The following is a 22971-nucleotide window of genomic DNA, read 5'->3' as shown; positions in this document are numbered from 1 at the left end:
ATAGAGCAGTTCACATACAATTTGTCTCATGACATTGACCACAATTTACCACAATGCAACAGCTCCCCTCCCACTTCCTCCTGATAATTACCTCTTCCCAGTGTCCATCCCTCCATGCCCTCTTGCCCCCTGAGTTATCTCTCGGTGCATAAGCAGCCCTTCTTTCTCCCAGGATTGTTCTCTCCAAGGAGTGTATCTACCTCAGGTAAATGTTCAACTCATATGCCTGTCTTTTGTTTGGCTGGGAGCCACGAGTGTGGGTTTAATTCCAGACCTGAAGGGCAGCTAGGGGCCATAGTCTCAGTGGTTCCACCAGGCTCTGTCAGACCAGCAAACCTGGTTCCCCCACCCCCTTTTATTTTCTCCAAATGATTTTTGGGCAATCTACTATCATAGATATACTGCCTCAGAACCCAAGGAGGAGGGGTTGCTATGAGTTGAAATTTACTTGACAGCAGTGAGTTTGTTTTTTTTTGGAATGTAGTTTTCATCTCAAACGTTGTATTTTATATCACTCTTGAGGTCATTTTGTTGTTGTTTTTGTTATATCTTCCATATCTCTATCTTAGCATGCTTAATCTTTCCTCTGCCTTTTTGCTTATTTATGTTTTAATATTCTTGTTCTGTAATTCTGTGATCTGTGTCTTTTCTGGGTTTGTTTCCAATTCATTTTTCACTTCATGTGGGATTGTATTTTCCTGCTGCTTTACACATCTGGCAGTCTCAGGTAATAGCCACTCTGACTGTTGGGGATGTGAACTGTTCCCAACCCTGAGAGCGCTCTAATAATTGATCCACCTGTTCCTTTCCAGTGACTGCCTGGCCTCAGGTAGCTTCACAAGTATTCACTGAACATACTTAGTTGAAGACAAAAGGAGAACCGTTTACAAATAATGGAGTGCCTTCCTTTTCAGTCATGGAAGAAAGATGAGGCATTCTGTTCCTGTAAAGATTGTTGCTGTTGTTGTTAGGTGCTCTGGTGGCATAGTGCCTAAGGCATTTGACTGCTAACCATAAAGCTGGCCATTCAAACCAACCAGCCACTCCTCAGAAGGAAGACTGGGCAATGTACTTCTGCCTCGGAAACTCAAGGAGGGGTCACTATGAGTCAGATCCAACAGCACTGAATTTGGTTTTTGGTGGTTGTTGTTAGGTGCCGTTGCGTTGCCTCCAACCCATAGTGACCCTGTGTACAACTGAACAGAACACTGCCCCGTCCTCTGCCATCCTTGCAGTCCTTGCTATGCTGGAGCCCACTGTTGCAGCCACTTTGTCAGTCCATCTCATTGAGGGTCTTTCCCTCTTTTGCTAACCCTCTACTTTACCAAGCCTGATACTCTTCCCCAGAGACTGGTCCCTTCTGACGACATGAACAAAGTAGGTGAGATGATGTCTGGCTATTGTTGCTTCTGAGGACCATTCTGGCTGCACTTCTTCCAAGACAGACTTGCTCGTTCTTTTGGCAGCCCTTAGTACTTTCGGTATTCTTCACTAATACCACAAGTCAAAGGCATCAACTCTTCTTTGGTCTTCCTTATTGACTGTCCAGCTTTCACATGACACAGTTGAAAATACCATGGCTTGGGTCAGGCACACCTTAGTCTTTAAAGTGGCATCTTTGCTCTTTAATTCTTTAAAGAGGTCTTTTCAGCAGATTTGCCCAGTGGAATACGATGTGTGCTTTCTTGACTGCTGCTTCTAAGGGTGTTGATTATGGATCCAAGTGAAATGAAATCCCTAAACACCTCAATCTTCTTTCCATTTATCATGATGTTGCTTATTGGTCCAGTTGTGAGGATTTTTTGTTTTATGTTGAGGTGTAATCCATATTGGAAACTGTAGTCTTTGATCTTCATCAGTAATCAAGTCCTCTTCACTTGCAGCAAGTAAGGTGTGTCATCTATATTGTGGATTGTTATTAAGTTGTCTTCTAATCCTGACGCTACATTCTTCTTCATATAGTCCAGCTTCTCGGATTATGTGCTCAACATACAAATTGAGTAAGTATGCTGAAAGGATACAACCCTGATGCATACCCTTCCTGTTTTTAAGCCATTTGCTATCCCCCTGTTCTGTTTGAACAATAGCCTCTCGGTCTATGTACAGGTTCCACCATTAAGTTTTCTGGAATTCCTATTTTTCACGATGTTATCCATAATTTGTTACAATCCACAGTCAAATGCCTTTGCATAGTCAATAAATTGCAGATAAACATTAAAGATTACAGCCTTGGAAACTCTATTATTGGGCAATTCTACTCTGTTATGTAGGATTGCTATGAGTCAGAATTGACTCAACAGGAATGGATTTGGTTTTTTTCCTCTCCAGTACTTTCCCCTGTGAATTTTAGCTATCTTGGCCTCCTAGAATTCTGTTTCTTCAACTCAAGGAGACTGCATAGCTTTGAGTTCCCCCTCCTTGCAGTGTGACCTGCAAACTCCTTCCAAGCAGTAAGTTGAGGGCAGTTGTAGGACTTCATTGTTTTATCTTTTCTCAAAGATCTCTGATGTGTGTGCTTCTTAACTAGTGGCTGAAACCCACAGTTTCAAATGTTGTCTGGTTTTTAGTTATTTTACAATAGTAGAGAAAAAAACAGTCCCTATTTCTCCATCTTTTCCAGCAGTAGACATACTTTGTTGCTCACATTCCTTGCTAATGAGCAATCAGTTAGCATATACTGAGGCAGGCTCTCAGCCTGCGGTAATAAATCCCACCCACTCCACTTGACCAAAATCACAAAATCCTGCCACGAGTTTTCATTTTCATTTTATTTTTTACACCATTGACTACGACAGCGAATTCTACTCCCATGATGTTGGCATGGCCCTAGTATCTCAAAAGGTATTGCAAGTATCTTTAAAGCTAAATTAATTTCACTAAAAAAGGGAAGGGCACATAAATACTTGGAAATGAATAATAAAACAAAGATATCTTAGGTTAGAAATGAAAAACTCTTTGCATTGGTTTTGGAGGAAGAACTCTTTGACTCTCCCCAGCTTCTCAGCAGGTCAGATGCTTCCCAGAAAGCAGCCCAGGGTTTGGCCTAGTTGCCTGAGATTCCTGCTGGCCGTGCCCTGCTTCCTTTGAAGAGCTCACTGAGCAGAACATGGGCAAAAAACGTTGAGGTGGGTTACTAAGGAGCATCTGAACTGTCCGTCTTGTTTATTAGAGAACAGATTAAAACAAAACAAAGCACGTTGTTACTGTGGGGCATGTGCCCCACTAAAATCTCTCTCCGAGGTACTAGTCTTCCAGATGCTCCTCGCTCTACAGTGAGACCAGGAAAGGGCCTTGCAGCAGTCATTTTAGCTTTTGAGATGGCTAACAACTTTGCTTAAATTGTAGATTTTGCCATGTAATCTTACTTTAAGAGCAAGATACTCTGGAACTAAGGAAAGCAAGAAAATAATCAACTGGAGTCCTTGTGTCATGGTGATGAATGTATTAGTTTTAGAGGGAAATAATGGAAATGAAAGTGGCTTTGTATCATTTTCAGAATGACTTTTGCACAATTTAAATCCTCCCTCCCTTTTTTTTAAAAAAAAAAACAAAAACAAGAGAATGAGCAAATACAATCAGTACCTGAAGCCTTGGGAAAAATGTACCAGGAGCTTCAGTGTGACTGAGAAGAGCTGACTCTCATCTAGGTAAGAAAGGATAAAACTACTTACAAGCAATAAGAAAAGCAAGGTATCAACACTAAAACCTGAGTTGACCTATTAGAAAGGGCACTTTGTCTGTGTGCTATGTGAATGTTTGGTTTTTGGTTGAGGAGCCCTGTGGCTGTTCTAGCTACAGCTTGCGGAAGGCTTCCAGCTTGTTAGCAAAGTGGTGTCAAATGCAGGTGCCTGCCTCTGCCGGTGAGCTTTTACAGCCATTTCCTTGACTGTGCAGTTTTTCCATCTGCAAATGATGGCTAATACCACCTGCCAGATGATAGTCATATTTATGATTTTTAAAAAATTCTGTAGTTTAGACTGGTGTTTTAGTTAATGAAGTCTTTCCATATAGTAGCTAATTTTACATTAAACACTGAATTAAGGTGTCACATTTTTCTTGCAGGTGAGGAAATGGAGAAGTTAGGAGGTCAAGAAAAGTTAAGTAACCTGGTAATTGTTCCAGGTGCAGGGACTCAACCAAGACCTCAAAATTTTTGATTAGTGTTCCTTTGCTAGAATGTGTTACCTCCCCCACCCCAATTGGGAAGACACTAGGACCAGCCCTAAGGCTAATCCTTTATGACTGTTTCTTTGCTCTGCTTCACTGAGCACCTGCTGTACCAAGTTGTGTTGGCATGTAGCTTCGTGTCATTTTCCCCTAAAAGCAGCGGGGTCAATCTGGAACATGACACTGGCCCAGTCTGGTGTCTGAAGATGTGAGAATTCTGGTTGTGGTTTTCTCGCAGCTCCCCCATTACTGCCTAATACCGTTTTTGGTAATTACTTTGCTGACTGTGTCAAAAAGCAGCACAATTCAATTCACTTAATGTAGAGAGTGGCAAAAAGTTGCTAAGGAATGTCCGCAGGGATTGGTCCTCCTGCCTTTAATGCTGGAAGGGTGCTTGACTCATTAGGAGCAAAGAAGTCCAGAGTGGCAGGCTCCCAAACAGTTATAATAAAGGTTCTAACAATTGCTTGTTGAGATGGCTTGTACTTCAGTGGCTGAGCTTTTTCAGTTTGTCAAATTACAGATTAAATAGTAATGATTTTCCACATGACCAAAGCATTTAAGGAAAATCATATTTTTCTTGAAAAATGAAATTTATGTTGTTGTTATGTGCCATAGAGTCAGACCCGACTCATAACCGACCCCACCTTGGGTTTCCAAGGTGGTATCACTACTATCTCTAGCACCGATTTCCAAAACCCCCACCCTTGTCAGGTGGAACCAAATTAGAAATCTGAATCAAATTATTACATATTAGGTATTGTTCACCCCTGACTGACATGACTTCTGTTATTAGTGTTCTAGACACTACATAAATTAGGGCAATGCTGAGTTTGATAAAATGTATATAATGTGGGGCAGGTGAACTGGGTGGTTCTAACTCCAGCGATGATGATGGTAAGTTTATATGCTTCTCAGCCACTAGTTGTACTAGTGGCTGTGAAGTTGACTCCACCTCATGGTGTCTGCATGTGTGTCAGAGCATCAGAGCAGACCTGTCCTTCACTGGGTCTTCAGTGGCTCACCAGGCCAGCCTTTCTTTGGAGGCCCCTCTGGGTGGACGTAACCCTCTTACCTTCTGGTCTGTGGCTATTCGCCCCACCTAGGGATTTCTTAGCCACATCCAGTCCTTAGTTACTCCCAGAGGGTCCAATGTGGAGTGTTTTGACCTCTGTGCATTGGCACCTTATAAAATTTACTCTTTATCACCAGCAGATTAGACTTCATATTTTATAGAAGGTGCTTCCTGTACATACATACACCTCAATCATTGCACTGAATGTACTACGTACAGGAAGCCCTCAGGTTATGAATGAGATCCATTCCTAAGTGGTCACATTTGTAGGTTAGCTGGAACTGGTAAAAACAGTTTTTATCTAGCCTTACTTCAGTGCAAGAAGAGGCTCAAAGCCTTTTCAATGATTTAAAAGCTGCATGTGCAGCAAGTGAAAGTGACTGTGAAGAAGAATTTGTTGTGAGTAGGGGTTGGGCCAGTCTGCTCAAAGTGAGGGCAAATTTACAAAACTTAGGGACAACATTTACAAGTTATCCCTAAGTTGGATGTTTGTAACTGGGAAACTTAATTGTATTTGTCTTGATTGATTTTCCCTTTGAGACCATGAGCTTTTAAGTACAGGTAATGCTCTATTCAACATTTTAAAATTATGCCTAATATGTGCCAAGTCTTAGTTTACAAACTGTTTTGGTAACTCAGTACACCAATATTTTACTTCTTTTTCTTTTTTTTCTGCAACTTTTCACAAAGGATTTGCTGTAAGCCTCCAAGTCATCTTGTCCAATCCAAAAGCTGTATTTAAGCGCCATGGATCCCAGCCAGGGATGCAAGAATCTGACTTTCTAAAACAAATAACAACAGTTGAAGAATTGGAGCCAAAAGCAAACAACTGCACCAAGGTACTCATTTCACTCTTGCTGCTTGGCCCTGCCGAGTGTCAGCATAAGAATGAGGCGACCCAGACTATTTCCCTTCTCTGTAGGTTCTCGTGTGGCACACTCGGACAGAGAAGGTCAATCTAGCCAACGAGCCAAAGTACCACCTGGACACAGTGAAAATTGAGGTATAAATTGCAGCAGCTGGTGCAGTTTGCCTGGCCAGTGGATATGGATGAGGATGTTTGCAGTTTAGGCCACAAAGCATTCAGGTATTGTTCATTTTACTTAAGTATAACAGCCCTTATTGTCATCTGATGGACATCTGTACAAACAGAGCTTGTCAGCTAACATAAGCTAATTGGATGGTATAAGATGTGTGTTTTGCCTTCATTTGTTATGCATGTGTTCCCCACAAACCAAACATCTTCGTACAATACATAGCTAAGTACAGCTAAATGACACTACAAGGTACCATTCTGAGTATCTTACACACCCACCCACCCCAAACTATGGCCTTGTAGAACCTGAAAAGGTTTGGCCGAATAAATGTTTCCTAGTTCTTGACTTTCCAACATTAAGTAATTTTTGGAAGGTTGGTGGCAGTATATATCATAGGAAATAAAATCCACACAAAGGGTCTATGGATTCATCTGTTTAATATAGGGAAATAACATTTTGTCAATACTAGGCACCATAAAATGTAAACACAATTGCTGTCATAAACCTGGATATACCTTTAAGAATTTAAAGTGGCTTTGTAATAGTTACCCTGTTTGCATATAGTGCAGAGAAAGGTCTTCATATCAGTACTGTTTGTATGTAAGAAGAGATCCAAATTACCAGAGAGGCAGATAAAATTTGAATTCTTTAAACATTCATTAAACTAAATTTATAGTAACATCCAGGTTTATTTTCCTTTCACTAACCACGTTCCCTGTTAAGCACATCATCATAACAGCACAGTGAAGTGAATGATGAAATAAAAGAATTTTGATGATATACTAGAAAAACAGTGCTCAGTGATACATTTACATTCTATTTATATGATTAAACATTTGATCATACAGTATCTTCCTACAGGATTACTGGCTAATTTCAGGGTAGGGTTTATACTGTTAGAGGTATTACTAACATGATAACTACTTCTTCCCTTATGTTGCAAACATTAGAGCTATACTTTTAAACTGATTATGCAAGTTGATGGAGTAGCTTCTCAAAGAATGTCATTTATGAAATCATAGGGAATTCATGGGGAGTTATGAGCAAAGCTGCCCTTGACATAAAATGGTTTCTCAACCTGCTTTTCACCACATCAAATTTAATCAGTACAGACCAACAAGGTCAATCAGATAATTCTGAATGAATGAGGAAAAGGAAAAAAATGTATGTACATGAATAAAAAGGGGAACTAGATGCGTTTTAGCAAGGAATGTCAGGTGGTAGTTCTGGATGAAACTTGTATTGCCGTTTTCATTTCCAAAGCTGTGTGCTGAGTGTCTGACCTGATGAGCTTCCAGACCATCCTGCTGTTGTGCTGGGGGGCTGGCCAAAACCCACTGCAGGGTTCGCAGTACTGATATTCACGCCAGCCATCTGCTGATTCATCTGTGAATTACAGGAAAGGTGTAGTTCAAGAGGCTGACTTCACAATTTCTTTAGGCACAGTTGGACACTGTTTACAGAAGTTCAGTTAGTCAAGTATAACCTAACACAAGTCTAACACCAATGACTAGAATTATTTTTCATTCTTCAATGTGAAAATAAGTCCAAGTATCAGGGTAAAATCAGACAACTACACAATTATTTCTCCATTTCAGTACAGGAAGCAAATAGCTGCTACTATTGTGTTTTCTCCACTTTTGAGCACTATTATAATTTCTTATATCCAAAGATTAGCCACACTGAAAAAAAGTACCAAAGCACTCTTTCAATACAAATTATCTGGGTATATATTTTAGAATGAGACCACTGTTCTGACTTTTCAGCTTTATCAACTATAGTATATAGTAGGTTAAGGATTAAGAAAATTTTACAAAATACAATGCTTCAAAATTATTCCTGAATTATTCCTGTGATATGCATATATATGCATATGCTAGCTATCATTCTACCTTTATTAAAGTTTTAAAAGGCTTTATATGCTTTATAAATATACTTTATAAATATACCTACTCCTCACTTGTTGACTATCTCGTTATCTAACATTTATTTCAACAGTAAAAAAATCTATTCAACTATTCTGAGCATTAATGATGTCTGAGCATTAATGATGCACATCTGGCAGTAACAAATGCTGAGACGAGTAAAGAGGCCTGTTAAGGTTGTGTGTTGGCTGGGCCATGATTCTCGAGGTCTTCAGAGGTCTGGCAGTTAGGTAATGATGTGCTCACCCTCCAGTTTCCCACAACTGTCTGCAACTGCATTTTGGAACCTGACCATGTCAATATGTGAGGAGTGGGTATATTTAAAAAAAAAAAAAAAAAAAGTGTCACAAAATACACATTTTTTTTCCTTATCTTATAACTGAAACAGCTGAAATAAGATTAACATGTCTTTTTTCCCCTACACTCAATGTGTACATAAGCATCTTAACCTTTTCCTTCCCTGTTCTTCACTTACTTCTAAGATTGACAATGAAAGGTAAGGCAAGAAGGTTTACCATAAAGTACAGATTGGGTTTGAAACCTATGCTTGGAGTTAGACTGTAGTCTTAATATAGTTCAAAGATACTAACATTAACAACATCACGGGTCAGGCCTAAAGAGTAATTTCTTATCTAGTACCTTAACTTGAGCTTGGTGTGCTTCAGTATATTTTGGCCACACCAACGCTGTTACTCACATTTAAAGGAATGTATTCCTTTTGAAAGCAGAAATAACTTGGGGGAGGGGAATTCATGAGATGCAGAGGTTACAGAGTAGTTAGAAATCACAAAGGGAAGAGGAATCTAGGAGCCCTTCTCTACCTTCTCTATATTCTTCTATATTCTCTATAAAAAGTCAGAACGAAGACCACTGCTGTTGAGTCAATTCTGACTCACAGCAACCCTATTGGACAGAGTAGAACTGCACCATAGGGTTTCCAAAGTAAATCTTTAAGGAAGCCGAGTATCTTATCTTTCTCCTGCAGAGTAGCTCAGAGTAGCTATCAGGCTCAAACTGCCAACCTTTTGGTCGGCAGCTGAGTGCTTTAACCTTTGCACCACCAGGGAGCCTTGAATAGAGCATATAACATGATTTGAAAGAGAATACTAAAATGTCTTACACCTCTTGGGTTTAAATCAACTTAGGTAGAAAGGTAGAAAAAATAAGCATGAAGGAAATACAACCTTGCAAATATTTGGGATCAAAATTTACAAATCCGTGAGCAGCAGCCACATGAAGCCTTGATCCCTCACAAAATAACGAAGCTGGTTTTTTTCGTCTAATTTGTGAAAGTTATACAAAACGTCGAGTATAGGTTTGTTTAAGTAGACTATACCCACACCATACACTATTAGGAGGCTTTAATTAAAGCTTAGTGCTAATTCAAAAGGTAGCAGAAAGCTACCGAAATAGGATACCTAAATGGGAAAGTTTATCATTTTAGTTGTTACAATCTGAAAAATGATTTACATCTTTTTAACAATAAAAATAGGGACAGTCACAGATCAGTTGTCTATTGAATGAAAATATATGTATGTTACTCTATTCTTTCTGCTAGGTTTAAATATAAAATACAAATAACCCTTTCAGATAAGCACTCTGGTTTCTGTGATGTTAGAAGGTGGAAAGTAAATGATCCATACCTGTGAGAGGCCCCACTGTGGCTGCGGAGCTGGAGGCAGACCAAACTGACTCTGGGATGCACTCAGCTGTCCCACCATTCCTCCTTGGGGCCCAACAACAGTTTGAGGAAGCGGCATCACACCAGTTTGTGCATTTCCCATAAAACCATTGGGCATGGGCATGCCCACGATCATGCTTGCACTCTGTCCCATTACATTTCCTAAAAGGCCAGGAGCTACAGGTACCCCCATTGATGGAAAACCTTGAAATGCAGTTGGTGCTTGTGAGGTAAATGGTACATTTGCAGGCCCCATAAACACACCTGCAACACAGCATGAAATGAAAACAGGGTTATTACATACGCATACAGCTGCAGTTGCCTTTATAATCACAGCAAAAGGATTATCATCTTTCTAAACTACCCAGAGCAAAATTTTAATTCCTATCTGGCTGCTCCTACTGTTCAGACCACCTCATACTTAAACCAGATCTGGCTATTTCTAGAATGCAGACAATCAATTACACTCACTCCTCACGTATCGATATGGTTGGATTCCAAAGACCCAGTCATTATGAGAAAGGTCAGTGACCAAATGCCTCTCAGGCTTTGGAGGCAGTCCCATGGGGCTACTTGCTTATCTCCATCCTGTGACCTCCCTCCATACTGTGACTTCCATCATTTCAGGCAGGTGGGTTGGCTTGGGCCATGTCAAACCAGAGGAAGAGCTGATAAGGTCAGGATGGGTAGCCAGGAGGGGCCTTGCCCTACTCTGACCCACCCACAGTTCTGGCTCTACTGCAGTGATCACTGCACATTCCTCTGCCGCCACCTTGTGGCACAAAGCTGTAGCTCCACCACAAAACTTGCAGGTGAATGGCCCAGCCATCAGTCCTTCCCCATCCCTCTTGAACATTTGCACCCAAAACTGGGAAGCGAGGCTGAGGAGGGGGGAACTCCCTCATTCAAAAACACATGGGTCCTTTCCTGGCTGTAGGGTGATTTAAGTAGATTTTTTACTATTGTCATAAATGAGAAATATCAGATAACGAGATAGTCAATATGTAAGCAATAGGTATATTATTCTGAACAAATTTAGGAAAAATAAATCTCACATAATAGCCACATAAAACATCAATTCTGAAGACCAACCTAGATATGAGGTATGTTGTTTCTGTTGACTTCTACCACTTGCCTCCCATCATCAATAGAGAAGTGAAAGTCAGACTGTATCTGGCTTTAAAGAAGCAGATGGGCTGCCATACAATTTCACTTATATATGACATGCAGTTATTATTTTAGAGGAAATGGTTTGACAGGTTTTAAAACAGTGTAAACAAATCTTATACTGCTAATATTAAATTATAAAATATATTTTAAAGCTGTTTGGAATCCATGTGATAATTAAGATTGCTTATTGTTTACCTGCAGGGAAATATACTGTACCCAAAGTCATAAACTTCATGCAAATCAAATTTCAGTGATTCTTCAAAGATAATCCATGTCCTCTAAGTTTGTGAAACCATATTAAGTGATATGTGAACAGCTTGTTATTTCTCAATGAATAAAGAATTGTGAATCTTGTATGTACTTTTTAATTCTAAAGCTTCATGTATTTAAATGGCAACAACAAAAACACCTATTACCTAAAAATAAAGAGAAAACACATAATTGACCCTTCTAGCATCTATTTTTAGTACTGCCACTGCGTTTACTGAGAGTTGATTTCAGGAATAATTACCAGGAGTGTTCTGCTGTTGGATTGTCCCTGTACCATACAGAGATAAGATGGAGTCTCTGGAGAGCTGTTTCTTTGTGGATTCTTCTGATTTTGTAGTTTGCTCAGTGAATAGATCCAGATCCCCAGATGCTACAGTAGACAGAGGGGTAGCTGCTGCTACAGTGGGTGTCCCCTGAGACAAACACCAAAAAACCTGTCAAATTCTGCACAGTAGAAGCATAGCTTATCCACTGCTTGTGAGCTCTGGTAGCATAGTGGCTAAGGCACTTGACTGCTAATCAGAAGGCTGGCGGTTCAAACCCACCAGCCACTCCTCGGAAGGAAAGTGGGGCAATCTACTTCCGTAGTGATACTGCCTCAGAAACCCAAGGAGGGGTCATTATGAGTCAGATCCGACTCGACGGCACATAACAACATCCACTACTTAAAATCAAATCCAAATTAAGGTTAGGAAATTGAACAGAAATTAAACTACTGAAGAAAGTAAAAATGGTGATATGAAAGAGGAACATAATTTGAAGGTGATCATAATAGCTTATGTTTACCTGCTAAGCTGGCACTGGATTTTTGCTCATCACATCCTGACCTCATTGGGTTCAACATGGGTTCAACAAACTATGTGGACCTAAGATGCCCAAGCATCTGCCTCTTTCAGCAACCCCTGCTCAGGGAACTGGTGACCCAGGGAATGAACACTTCTACGACTACACAGACTGCAAGAGGGTGCTGCCTTGGCTGATGGGAAGGCTCTGGCGTTTCAAAAGCAGCACTGGGTGTTTTTTTTAAAAGTGTGATTTAGGTGAAAATTTACAAAGCAAATTCATTTTCCACACAGAGGTTCATACACATTTTGTTTCATGACATTGATAGCAAACCCTACAATGTAACAGCTCCCTTCCCACTTCCCCCCTGTGGTTACCTTTCCCTGTGTCCTCCTTTCCTATGCATTCCTACCCTCTGAGTTATCTCCCTGTGCAAACACTCCCATCTGATCTCCCATGACTGAATGTTCTAAGGAGTGTACTTACCTGGTATAAATGTTCACCCTTATATGTCTGTCTTTGTTTGGCTGGAAGCCAAAGGAGTGGGTTTAATTACAGGCTCAAAGGGTGACTAGGGCCAAAGTCTCAGGGATCTCACCACTCCGTATCAGACCAATAAGCCTGGTCTTAGGATTTTGACTTTTGTTCCACACTTTACTCCCACTTTATCCAGGATCTCTTGCATTGATCCCTTTCTGAGTGGTTGACAGAGATAGCCAGGCACCATCTAGTTCTTCTGGCCTCAGGGACATACAGGCTAAGGTTTGCATAGTCCACTGGTCCCCTGGACTAATTGTTCCCCCGCATCTTTGGTTTTCTTCATTATTCTTTGCTCCAGACAAGGAGAGAACAATTGTTCCATCTAGATGGCCACCTGTAAGCTTTTTAAGACCCTAGTTGCTACTCACCAAAGTTGGATACAGAACAATGTTTTTAGTATATTATGCCAATTGAGCTTGATGTCCCCTATGATCATATAGTCCCTAACCCACAGGCCCAACAACTTCCTCCCTCAGGGTGGTTGGCTGTGGCTAACAAATTATCATAAATCTGCCCCATGTTAGTTCTATTTATAATATGTACATATTTAAAGCACATAAAACATATATGTAGAAGTATCATCTGCCTAACATATATGGTCATGGGTATATTCCCTTTTGCTTAAATATACCTGATCATTCAGCTTGTCTATGCATTGGGTGATTTTTATAACCTACCTTAAGATCAGTTTTAACCATGATACTAGAATGCTTCTAATTTGTCTGGTAAAAACTTAATCACCTACGCTATTAACCATCACAACCTATACTCTACTTTTGGAAAAGGGAGCAAGTGAACACAAATACAAAAACACACATGAAAATATTCAGTATATAACAAGCAAAATATTTGGCTTATCCTCCTGCATCCTGCACACAGATGACTGTACAATACTGATCATTTCACTTAGGCTGCTGAGTTTGAACCACCAGCCTTCTGGTTAGCAGTCAAAATGCTTTAGGCTCTATGCCACCAGGGCTCCCAAAGATCTCTGCAGTCACTGAATATATTCAATCATGTACTAATTTTACATGGACAGAGCTGCAAAGAATTCTATGAAGATTAGTAAAAGCTGGCTAAGATTCTTTGCAAACTATAGGATAGAATGAAGAGAGCAAGGAAAAGTTAAAGATCATATGTATAATTTGCCTTGAATTTTGAAAAAATTCCAACTATTGTCCTGGTTAGCAACCTTGTATGTATTCTATTCACAAACAAAATTTAAGCAGAATATTTTAAATCTATTATGATTGATGAACAAAAATTTTGCGATACAAAGGAAAAACCAATTAATGTCGTGCCAAAAACAAAAAAAAACACCACCTGAAATTAGGCATGATGGAATACTGAATATAATAATGCTCTTGAATAAAATATATCCAAGCTACTAATGAAGAGGAAAAAGATCACCACAGCTAAAAAAGCACATGGGCCCTGGCGCCAGCCTGCCTAGACAAGAACCCTGGCCCCACCATTCACCATGCGTGTATTCTTAGATAGGTCACACAACCTCTCCACTCAGTATGTCTTCTGTGAAACAGTAATAAAAAGATTATTTACCTTCTAGAGATTCCTGAGGGGAGCTCTGGTAGCATAGTGCCTAAGGCACTTGACTGCTAACCAGAAGGCTGGTGGTTCATACCCACCAACCACTCCTCGGAAGGAAGGTTGGGCAACCCTACTTCCGTAGTGATACTGCCTTGGAAACCCAAGGAGGGGTTGCTATGAATCGGGGCCAACTCGACAGCAAATAACAACAACAACAACAACAACATCTCTGCCTAAGGCACTGGCCGCTAACCAGAAGCCTGGCAGTTCACTCACCAGCCACTCCTTGGAAGGAAGATGGGGCAATCTACTTTCGTAGTGATACTGCCTCGGAAACCCAAGGAGGGGTCGCTATGAGCTGGATCCAACTCGACAGCACATAACAACAGATTCCTGGTGACCACAAGAAGGGCTCTGCACAGTGGCGTGTTCACTCAGTGCTTACTGTCAATGTTGTTAGACAGCAAAGCATCCATAACAATGTTTTTCATCTTATTAGCATTTACATATCAAATATACATATTTATTTATTTTGAGGGTGTGGTGGGGTGTTCCATTTACTAGCACTAGAACCTCAGGATAAAAGGACACCACCCAATACCTGTCATTTTTTACTTCAGGAGGCTACAAGGCCTTCCACCAAAGGATTTTCTGGCCTTTTGGGATCCCAGGAGAGGACACAGCACCTGTGCGGTCTGGATACTAATGGTGAATGTATACTATAGATAGGGCAGGAAATGGAAGCTCTAGAAATGGTCCCCCCACCCTCAATACACATGTACCCTCTTGTCAGCTGAGTAATTCTAAGCCCCTTAGCAGATGGTATCAATTCATATCATACTCATGAGTAGGAATCTCTTTTACCAGAATTTGCACTATGCTCATAAAATAAAACTAGGGGTGAAGAATATACAGAAAGTTCAGAGAGTAACTCGTAATTGTGGTATAAAAACGATTTTAGTTCAATTCCATATAATAAAAATCCACCAACGTTAGTAATTTGCATCATACTAGTGTATTCATAAAATTTGAACTTTCTATTCTACACAATAAATTTTATTTGGAAGCTTCAGTGCAATGGACTGCTTTTACATGGCCTTCCTGGCTATGGTCTTATAATTCCCACCAAATGATTGGGGAGGACTATGAAAGTAAGGGAGCTCTGGTGGCGTAGTACCGAAGGCATTTGACTGCCACCCAGAAGGCTGGCGGTTCAAACCCACCAGCCACTCCTCGGAAGGAAGATTGGGCAGTCTACTTCCATAGTGATACTGCCTCGGAAACCCTAGGAGGGGTCGCTATGGGTCGGAACTGAATTGACAGCAGTGAGTTTTTTTTTTTTTTTTTTTAATGTAAGTAAGGTGCTTGTGGGCTCACCAAGGGGACTGGGCTGTTAGCTAAAAATAAAAATAAGGTATATAGCATCCTGTGAGGGTGAGACCATGCAAAGATGATGTATGGAACCCTAATGAGGAGAGTGGTGAGTTTTGCAATCCCACTAGGCTTAAAATGAGTCATCCCAGAGGTGTAAAGAGGGTAATCTTACTACCACCAAGAAAAAGAGAGGAGAGCAGAACACATCCTTTGTCTCAGGGTCCCTTCACTGAGAACCTCCCAGACCTGGGAGACAGACAGATAGTGAGAGAGTTGTAACACTAGAAATGGTGTAAAATGATGAGAAGTGGCAGCAGCACAAGACAATGGGAAACAGGCACAAGACAATGGGCTTCCTGTCCCATGGAGCAAGGCAGTTACAGTGGATGTGATCCACAAAGCGAAAAGGCTGGGTGCCTTTGGGCAGGAGGCTTCCTTTTGGAGTAGGGTACCTGTGGGCACTTGTCAACAGAGCTAGACTTGCCAACCCACAGAGCACAAGAGCTGTATGCTTTGGGGTCAAGGCTTACTAGCAGAGTGGGGTACCCCTGGGCATTTACTGGCAGAGCTACAGAGCTTTGTAAACTAAAGAGCTTTGTAAAACTTGCCTGAGCATGGGAGAGGCCAGGCTGGGGGCCAGAGATCCAGAGAGAGACTTTCCTGCAGGCACAGCTGAGAAGAGGCTGTTCCCATCAAAGAACTATATCCTGAGTCATTCCTGATCCTGAATTGTAACCTGTTACTTCCCTAATCTGTAACTGTGAGAATGGTCTGTGAATTCTGTGTGGCCATTGCAGCAAATGATCAAACCCAACAGAAAGGCAGAGAGTGCCGTGGGAGGATGGGAAGGACAGGTGGGTAAAGCAATGAAAAGGCTGAGTGTGGAGGTGTGTTTGACCTCCACCTCACAGTGATCAGCAGCCTTGTGCTCCTGAAGCTGATTTCCCCACACCCATTGTGAAGTTATGAGCTGAGAGGGTCAGATACAGACACCCCAACACCATTCTTACAGAGAAGCTTCATCCTCTCCCATCTTCAAAGGCATTAGTTTGAAAGAAAAAGTCTGGGTTTTAATCTTTATATGTACTTTACATAAAAGCTAATTCTGTTCACCAGGTATTTTGTATTTATAGGGCTCAATACAGCTGCCACAATTCCAGTCCAGAAACAAAGTGATTAAACTAGATGTGAATAAAAAAATAAACTGTTACTGTATCAGTTAGTGATCTGAGTGCAGAAAGTATGACAGCCAGACCAGCCTCTCAAAAAACCAGGAAATACACTACCACCACCCCATCCAACTCCTTGTTATGATGCCTGCTTAAGAGTTAAATTAAGTCTGCACTGTTTTATTTGCTGCTTTGATACTGAACAAATCATGAACTACACTGAAGCCTCAGACGTGGTGTCCAATTCTCCAAGCAGTCGCAAAGCAACTTTCATACCGCAGTGGAATCTGAAGAAGTCCAGCAGATATAAAAGCCTCACCAGAATGCTAAACTAAAACAAACTGCTTTTCATGCTAAGATTGTCAAAATACCCAAATACTTCTTTCTAAAGCACCAACGGTAGAATTAGACAATTTTTTTACTCCCATATGCATATTTGTGCCTGAACAAATTCACAAGGTAGTAAATGTTAATTAATTGAAATAACAGTAGCAACACTGAGTCCCCTCTTTTATGTGTTGCAGGAGGGGCAGAGCCATAAATGCATAAAAAAAAGACAAGCTATCTTTGCTGAAAATAAACTAATGCTGGCAGGCAACTGATAAAGATCCAAGTTTAAATGGTTAAACCAATTGCTAAGGAATCTATTTTTTCAATTCTAGTAGTAACTATACAATGACTACAACAATAGTAATAAACATGTTTAAATTAGGTGTAATTAGTCTCCTTAAAAGACAGGCTCTTACTAAAGTGTTCCATCCAAACTATTCAGAATTGAATCAATTTTTCTAGAGAAAAATATTTTACCTCAAAAATCATGCTGTACTGAAACTAGTTGTACATTTATAAAGCATAAATTGAAATTTTAACATATATTTATTAAGCATAAATTGAAGTTCTTAAGAGTAATCTATATTCTGAAAGTTCATATATTTCACCTTATAGAAATTTAATGGACTTAATTAAAGGGCAATTCTAAAACCCTCACTATTAATATTTTTAAATTTGAAATCTGGATCATTAAATGAATTCAAACAAGGTGAAATGACTGCTTAAAATAAGAGGTTTTAAGGCTAGCAATTTATTTTCATAAAAAAGCTGTATTTTAAATAGAAAAAAAATGAAATTTATATGAAGTAGGAAAGAAGTGAGCAAGAATTTCTTATTTTTAGTTTTCTTGCAAGCAGAAATTAACACCAGCTGGGAATGGTGCAATGGAACATAGGAACTATTAGCTTCCAGTCAATATTTACAAACAAAGCCTACAGTTTAAAACCCTCCAAATAAGTGACCTTGTTGATCTCAGGCAAGGCTCAAGTAGTCTGAGTTTTTCCACTAGTCGGTTCTAAACAACTGTTTAAACCCTGCCTAATAGAAGAGTTAGCAAACATTTTCTGTAAAGGGCCAGATAGTGACTATTTGTGGGCTTTACAGTCTCTGCTATAATGACTCAATTCAGCTTTTGTAGTGTAAAAGCAGCCATATATTGTACATAAATGAATGGGAATGGTTATATTACAATAAAGCTTTATTTAAAAAAATCAAGCTGTAGGCTTAGTTTGCTGACTTCTGGTATAACAAGCAGGAGACTTTCAAATAAATGACTGCTTAAAGTTTTCAAAACTGAAATTTAAAAACTGTTCAAAAAGGAAATAAGAAGTGACCATATAAAACCATATTCTTATCACATACCTGAGCTGGAGGCATGATGGTCGTGGGTAAGGGATTAGAAATCATCGGCCCAAAGATGTCCAGATCATCATTCAGGGCTGGCACTGTGGCTGTGTTCCCGTTGGTTACTGGCACCTCAGTAGGGCCATCTGGGAAGAACACAGATTAAAATGAGTTTTAAAGCAGAATCTGTTAATTGGGACATGACATTATTCTAAAAATTAATACATAGTTTAAAAAAAAAGTGAAAAAATTATAGATACAGTATGTTTCTTTTCTGTCCTCCATTAACAGATGAGCGGTGGCTGAGCTGGAGGTAAATTGGCCCAGGAACTGCACCTGGTTTCTGGCATGGACAGAAAGTATTCGACCACTGAACCACTAGTGCTTCCAGTTTTTAAAAACAGAAACAAAAAACCTGCTAACCTGGGAGACAGCTCAGGGGGTAGGAGGGCATGGAGGGTTGGACACAGGGAAGAGGTAATTATCTGGAGGAAGTTGAAGGGGAGCTGTTGCATTGTGGTAAACTGTAGTCAATGTCATGAGACAAAGTGTATGTGGTGAACTGCTGTATAGCAAGTGAATTTACTCTGTAAATCTTACCCAAATCACAATTAAAAAAAAAAAAAAAAAGGAAGAAGAAGAAAAAGAAACCTGCTAACACTTAATACAGTGTTTGTTTTGTGTCAGGTCCCCCAAAACAGACGTATGCACACACATGCACACAAACTAACACTCATTTCATCTTTATAAAAATGCTAAGACTTGTTATTAGCTGCCACTGAGCTGGCCACGAATGCATGGTAACTCCATGTACAACAGGATGAAATGCTACCTTCTACTGAGCCAAACAAATGACTGGTTACGGATTGGACCATTATGATCAGCAGGGCTTCCACCAGTTGATTTGTGAAAGGTGATCACCAGGCCTTTCTTCTTAGTCTGGATGCTCCACTGAAACTTTTTCAGCGTCATAGCCACACACGAGTAAGGTACTATCAATTACCCTCTTTTACAGATGGCAAAGAAAGTTAACAAATTTGTTCTGTGTCACAGAACTCAAGCAATAACGCTTGTATGTAACTTTATTCATTTATTATAAAAACAACACATTCTGATAAAATATTCAGTGCATGTAGAATGAATTAAAAGTCCCCTACCATACATTTTCTGCTTATAAACATATGCTTAACAATCTACATAGGATCACACAGAAATAGTTTTCTTTATATAACATTGTATGTACGTGTGTGCACAGTATGGCAGGGGAAGGATGCATTCTATGACATTGCATGGACCTATGATAACTTATTTACTCAGTCCTTAGTTAATGACCATTTAGTTTATTTCCAGATTTTCACCATTACAAAAACAGAGCAATGAACATGCAGGCTCCTTAATATAAAGGTTACACAGCTCACTTTCCTTCATTGCAAGGAACCTGACTTTTGTTTACACCACTGCACACTCCATGTAGCTCTATTTTTTTTTTTAAATTAAGTTTTAACTGACCTCTCAAAATATTAAATAAATAAATAAATAAAACAAAACTCACTGCTGTCGAGTTGGATCCAACTCATAGCAATCCCTCCTTGGGTTTCTGAGGCAGTATCGCTACGGAAGTAGATTGCCCAACCTTCCTTCTGAGGAGTGGCTGGTGGGTTTGAACCTCCAGCCTTCTGGTTAGCAGTCAGATGCCTTAGGCACTATGCCACCAAAGCTCCCAATAGCAAATTGTTGTTGGTGGTGGTGCCGTCAAGTCGGACCCGACTCATTAGCAATCCCTCTGTGGGTATCTGAGGCAGTATCACACAGAAGTAGATTGCCCCATCTGTCTTCCAAGGAGTGGCTAGTGGGTTTGAACCGCCAGCCTTCTGGTTAGCAGTCAAGTGCTTTAGGCACTGTGCTACCAGAGCTCCTATAGCAAATAGCAAACAGTAAAAATTAGGACACATTTATGGAGGGGAAAGACAAACTTAGGCTCTCTTTGTACCGGCTACCATGGTTAATGGAGCTATCATAAAAGTCAACTCACAATTTAAGTCTTAGGGACTTTGAAATCCTTTAGAATGAGACAGTACAAGCACCTTCTCTCAAACCCAGCCAAGGCTTCTCTCTGCTTCTCAGAGGTCCAGTCTTGTGATGGGCACAGGCAACTCCTCTCTGCTCTCACACCCACAACATATCTACCCCTGCTTCCTCTCTATCCCAGTCTTCTCCCCACATGATCCATTAACAATGGCTTCTGGATTTCACCCCTATCATTTTTCCTTGTTATTACAAAAGCTCAGCATCCACAGAACTGTTGAAAAGCAAATCCTTACACAGATGAAAACTTCGCAGCTTTGTAAGTTCAGTAAAGACAAATCCCTCAAACTTTTAAGATAGTTCATAAATACTTCCCAGTAAGTTTCAATGCTTGCTACTTTTACTTACGACATCGGGCTTGCTAAAAACATCTTTAAAAAATGTGTTTCTATTAATTTTGAAGGTTTTTGAATTTTTTATTTTCAGTATTTAAAATGGACACTTAAAACTCATTATCATCCTTATAAACATCCCATTTATATTGGACATTTTTACAGAATGTTTACAGGTCATTAGTTTTGGGTCAGTAAGAAATGGTAAAGGCATCTCCTTCCATTATCTCCAGTCACAGAAACTAGGGCACAGAAAGATCTAAAAAACTTGCTCATTATCAAGCTCAAATGGCACAGCATACTATACAAAAACATTATTCTACATCCTACTTTGGAGAGCAGCAATTGAGATCTTAAAAGCTTGCAAGCAACCATCTGGTCTCTCATTTGGAGCAAAGAATGATGAAAAACAAAAACACATGGCAACAACTGATCCAAGGGACTAGGGGGCTATGCAAACCTCAGCCTATATGACCATGAGACTAGAATTACTAGATGGTGCTTGGCTACTACTGTCAACTACTTGGAAAGGGATCAGTGTAAGAGATCCTGGATAGAGTGGGAAAAAAAAATGTGGAACACAAGAACAGACACATGCACACCCATGTTCATCATCACAGCACTATTTACAATAGCGAAAAGTTGGGAACAATCTAGGTGTCCATCAAATGAGGAACAGATAACCAAACTGTGGTACATACACACTATGGAATACTATGCAACACTAAAAAATAATGTGGAATCTGCAGACCACCACATAATGTGGGTGAACTTGGAGCACATTATGCTGAGTGAAATAAGTCAATCACAGAAGGACAAATATTTTATTAGTCTGCTATTGTAAAAGTCAAGGAATGGTTTATATATGGAAGGAAATTTTCTTTGTTGGTTACCAGGGGAGGAAGGGGAGGGCAGGGAACACAGATAGGTAGAGATAAGTATTGATATGGGAGAGGAGAAAGGCAATGAACCAAATGTGAGTGATCAATATGGTGGCACTGAGGAAGAGGAGGACATAGAGAGGTACATGGGAGGTACAGGCAACAAAGATGAACCCTTTTGCACATACAGTACTGTGTTGTCAGTGAAGGCAAACACGGGTATACGGGTGGATAGATGGGTGGACAGGCTGAACTATTAGGTATGTCTGTGCACCAGGGAGTGTACCTAAGACCATGTATAGGGATGGCAGACAATGGTTCTACAAGTGTATTTGTATGTTCTTTAAGAATTCCCAGGGGTATAGTAGAGCTGACAAGGGACAAGGTTGTAGTCACTTCTTGGGCACAGCCAGCTACCCAGAGGGACCGAGTAGTTGAACCTGTGGGCTCAGGACCATAGTCACAGGGGACATCAAGCTCAACTGGCATAACATACTATACAAAAACATTGTTCCAAATTCTACTTTGGCAAGCACTTAAAAGCTTGCAAGCAACCATCTAGATGCAACAATGGGTCTCTCTACATCCAGAGCAAAGAAGAATGAAGAAAACCAAAGATTCATGGAAACAATTAGTCCTAGTGACTGGTACACCATGTGATCCTCAGCCTATACGACTATGAGACCAGAAGAACTAGATGGTGCCTGGCTACCACTATCAACCATTCAGAGGGAGATCTATGTAGGAGATCCTGAATAGAGGAGAACAATGTGGAACAAAACTCAAAATCATATGCAGAAAAAAACAGAAGAAAGGGGACCAGGTTTGCTGGTCTGATAGAGCCTAGTGGAACTACTGAGACTATGGCCCCTAGCTGCCCTTCAGGTCTGGAATTGAACCAACACCTGTGGCTTCCAGAAAAACAAAAGACAGGCATATGGGTTGAACATGTACCTGAGGTAGATACACTCCTTGGAGAGAACAATCATGGGAGAAAGAAGGGCTGCTCATGCACAGGGAGCACATGGGAGAAAGAAGGGCTGCTTATGCACAGCTCAGGGGGCAGGAGTGCATGGAGAGATGGACACAGGGAAGAGGTAACTATCAGGAGGAAGTGGGAGGGCAGCTGTTGCATTGGGGGTAAACTGTAGTCAATGTCATGAGACAACGTGTGTGTGAGCTGCTATATGGAAAGTGAATTTGCTCTGTAAACTTTCACCCAAATCACAATTTTTTTAAAAAAGTTTAAAAAAAAAAAAA

The 22971-nt window shown here is 40.3% G+C and overlaps 2 protein-coding genes across 2 annotated transcripts in view; one reads left to right on the top strand and one right to left on the bottom strand.

Moving 5' to 3' along the window:
- The window catches only part of B3GAT2 (beta-1,3-glucuronyltransferase 2), a 62466-nt gene extending 56215 nt beyond the window's left edge, over positions 1–6251 (top strand). Inside the window, exons 3-4 of the mRNA XM_007945188.2 lie at positions 5933–6081; positions 6165–6251. Coding sequence (XP_007943379.1) covers positions 5933–6081; positions 6165–6251 — 236 coding nt within the window. The remainder of the gene's footprint in view (positions 1–5932; positions 6082–6164) is intronic.
- A 1279-nt stretch (positions 6252–7530) lies between these two features.
- SMAP1 (small ArfGAP 1) overlaps positions 7531–22971 on the bottom strand; it is a 256252-nt gene continuing 240811 nt past the window's right edge. The window contains exons 8-11 of the mRNA XM_007945185.2: positions 18432–18559; positions 11567–11738; positions 9848–10149; positions 7531–7665 (exon numbers count right to left, since the gene is read on the bottom strand). Coding sequence (XP_007943376.1) covers positions 7531–7665; positions 9848–10149; positions 11567–11738; positions 18432–18559 — 737 coding nt within the window. The remainder of the gene's footprint in view (positions 7666–9847; positions 10150–11566; positions 11739–18431; positions 18560–22971) is intronic.

This window comes from Orycteropus afer, unplaced genomic scaffold (assembly GCF_000298275.1).
Source record: "Orycteropus afer afer isolate SDZICR_OR568_19922 unplaced genomic scaffold, OryAfe1.0 scaffold00133, whole genome shotgun sequence".
NCBI classification, from domain to species: Eukaryota; Metazoa; Chordata; class Mammalia; order Tubulidentata; family Orycteropodidae; genus Orycteropus; species Orycteropus afer.
This window is presented reverse-complemented; position numbering and strand designations above follow the sequence as displayed.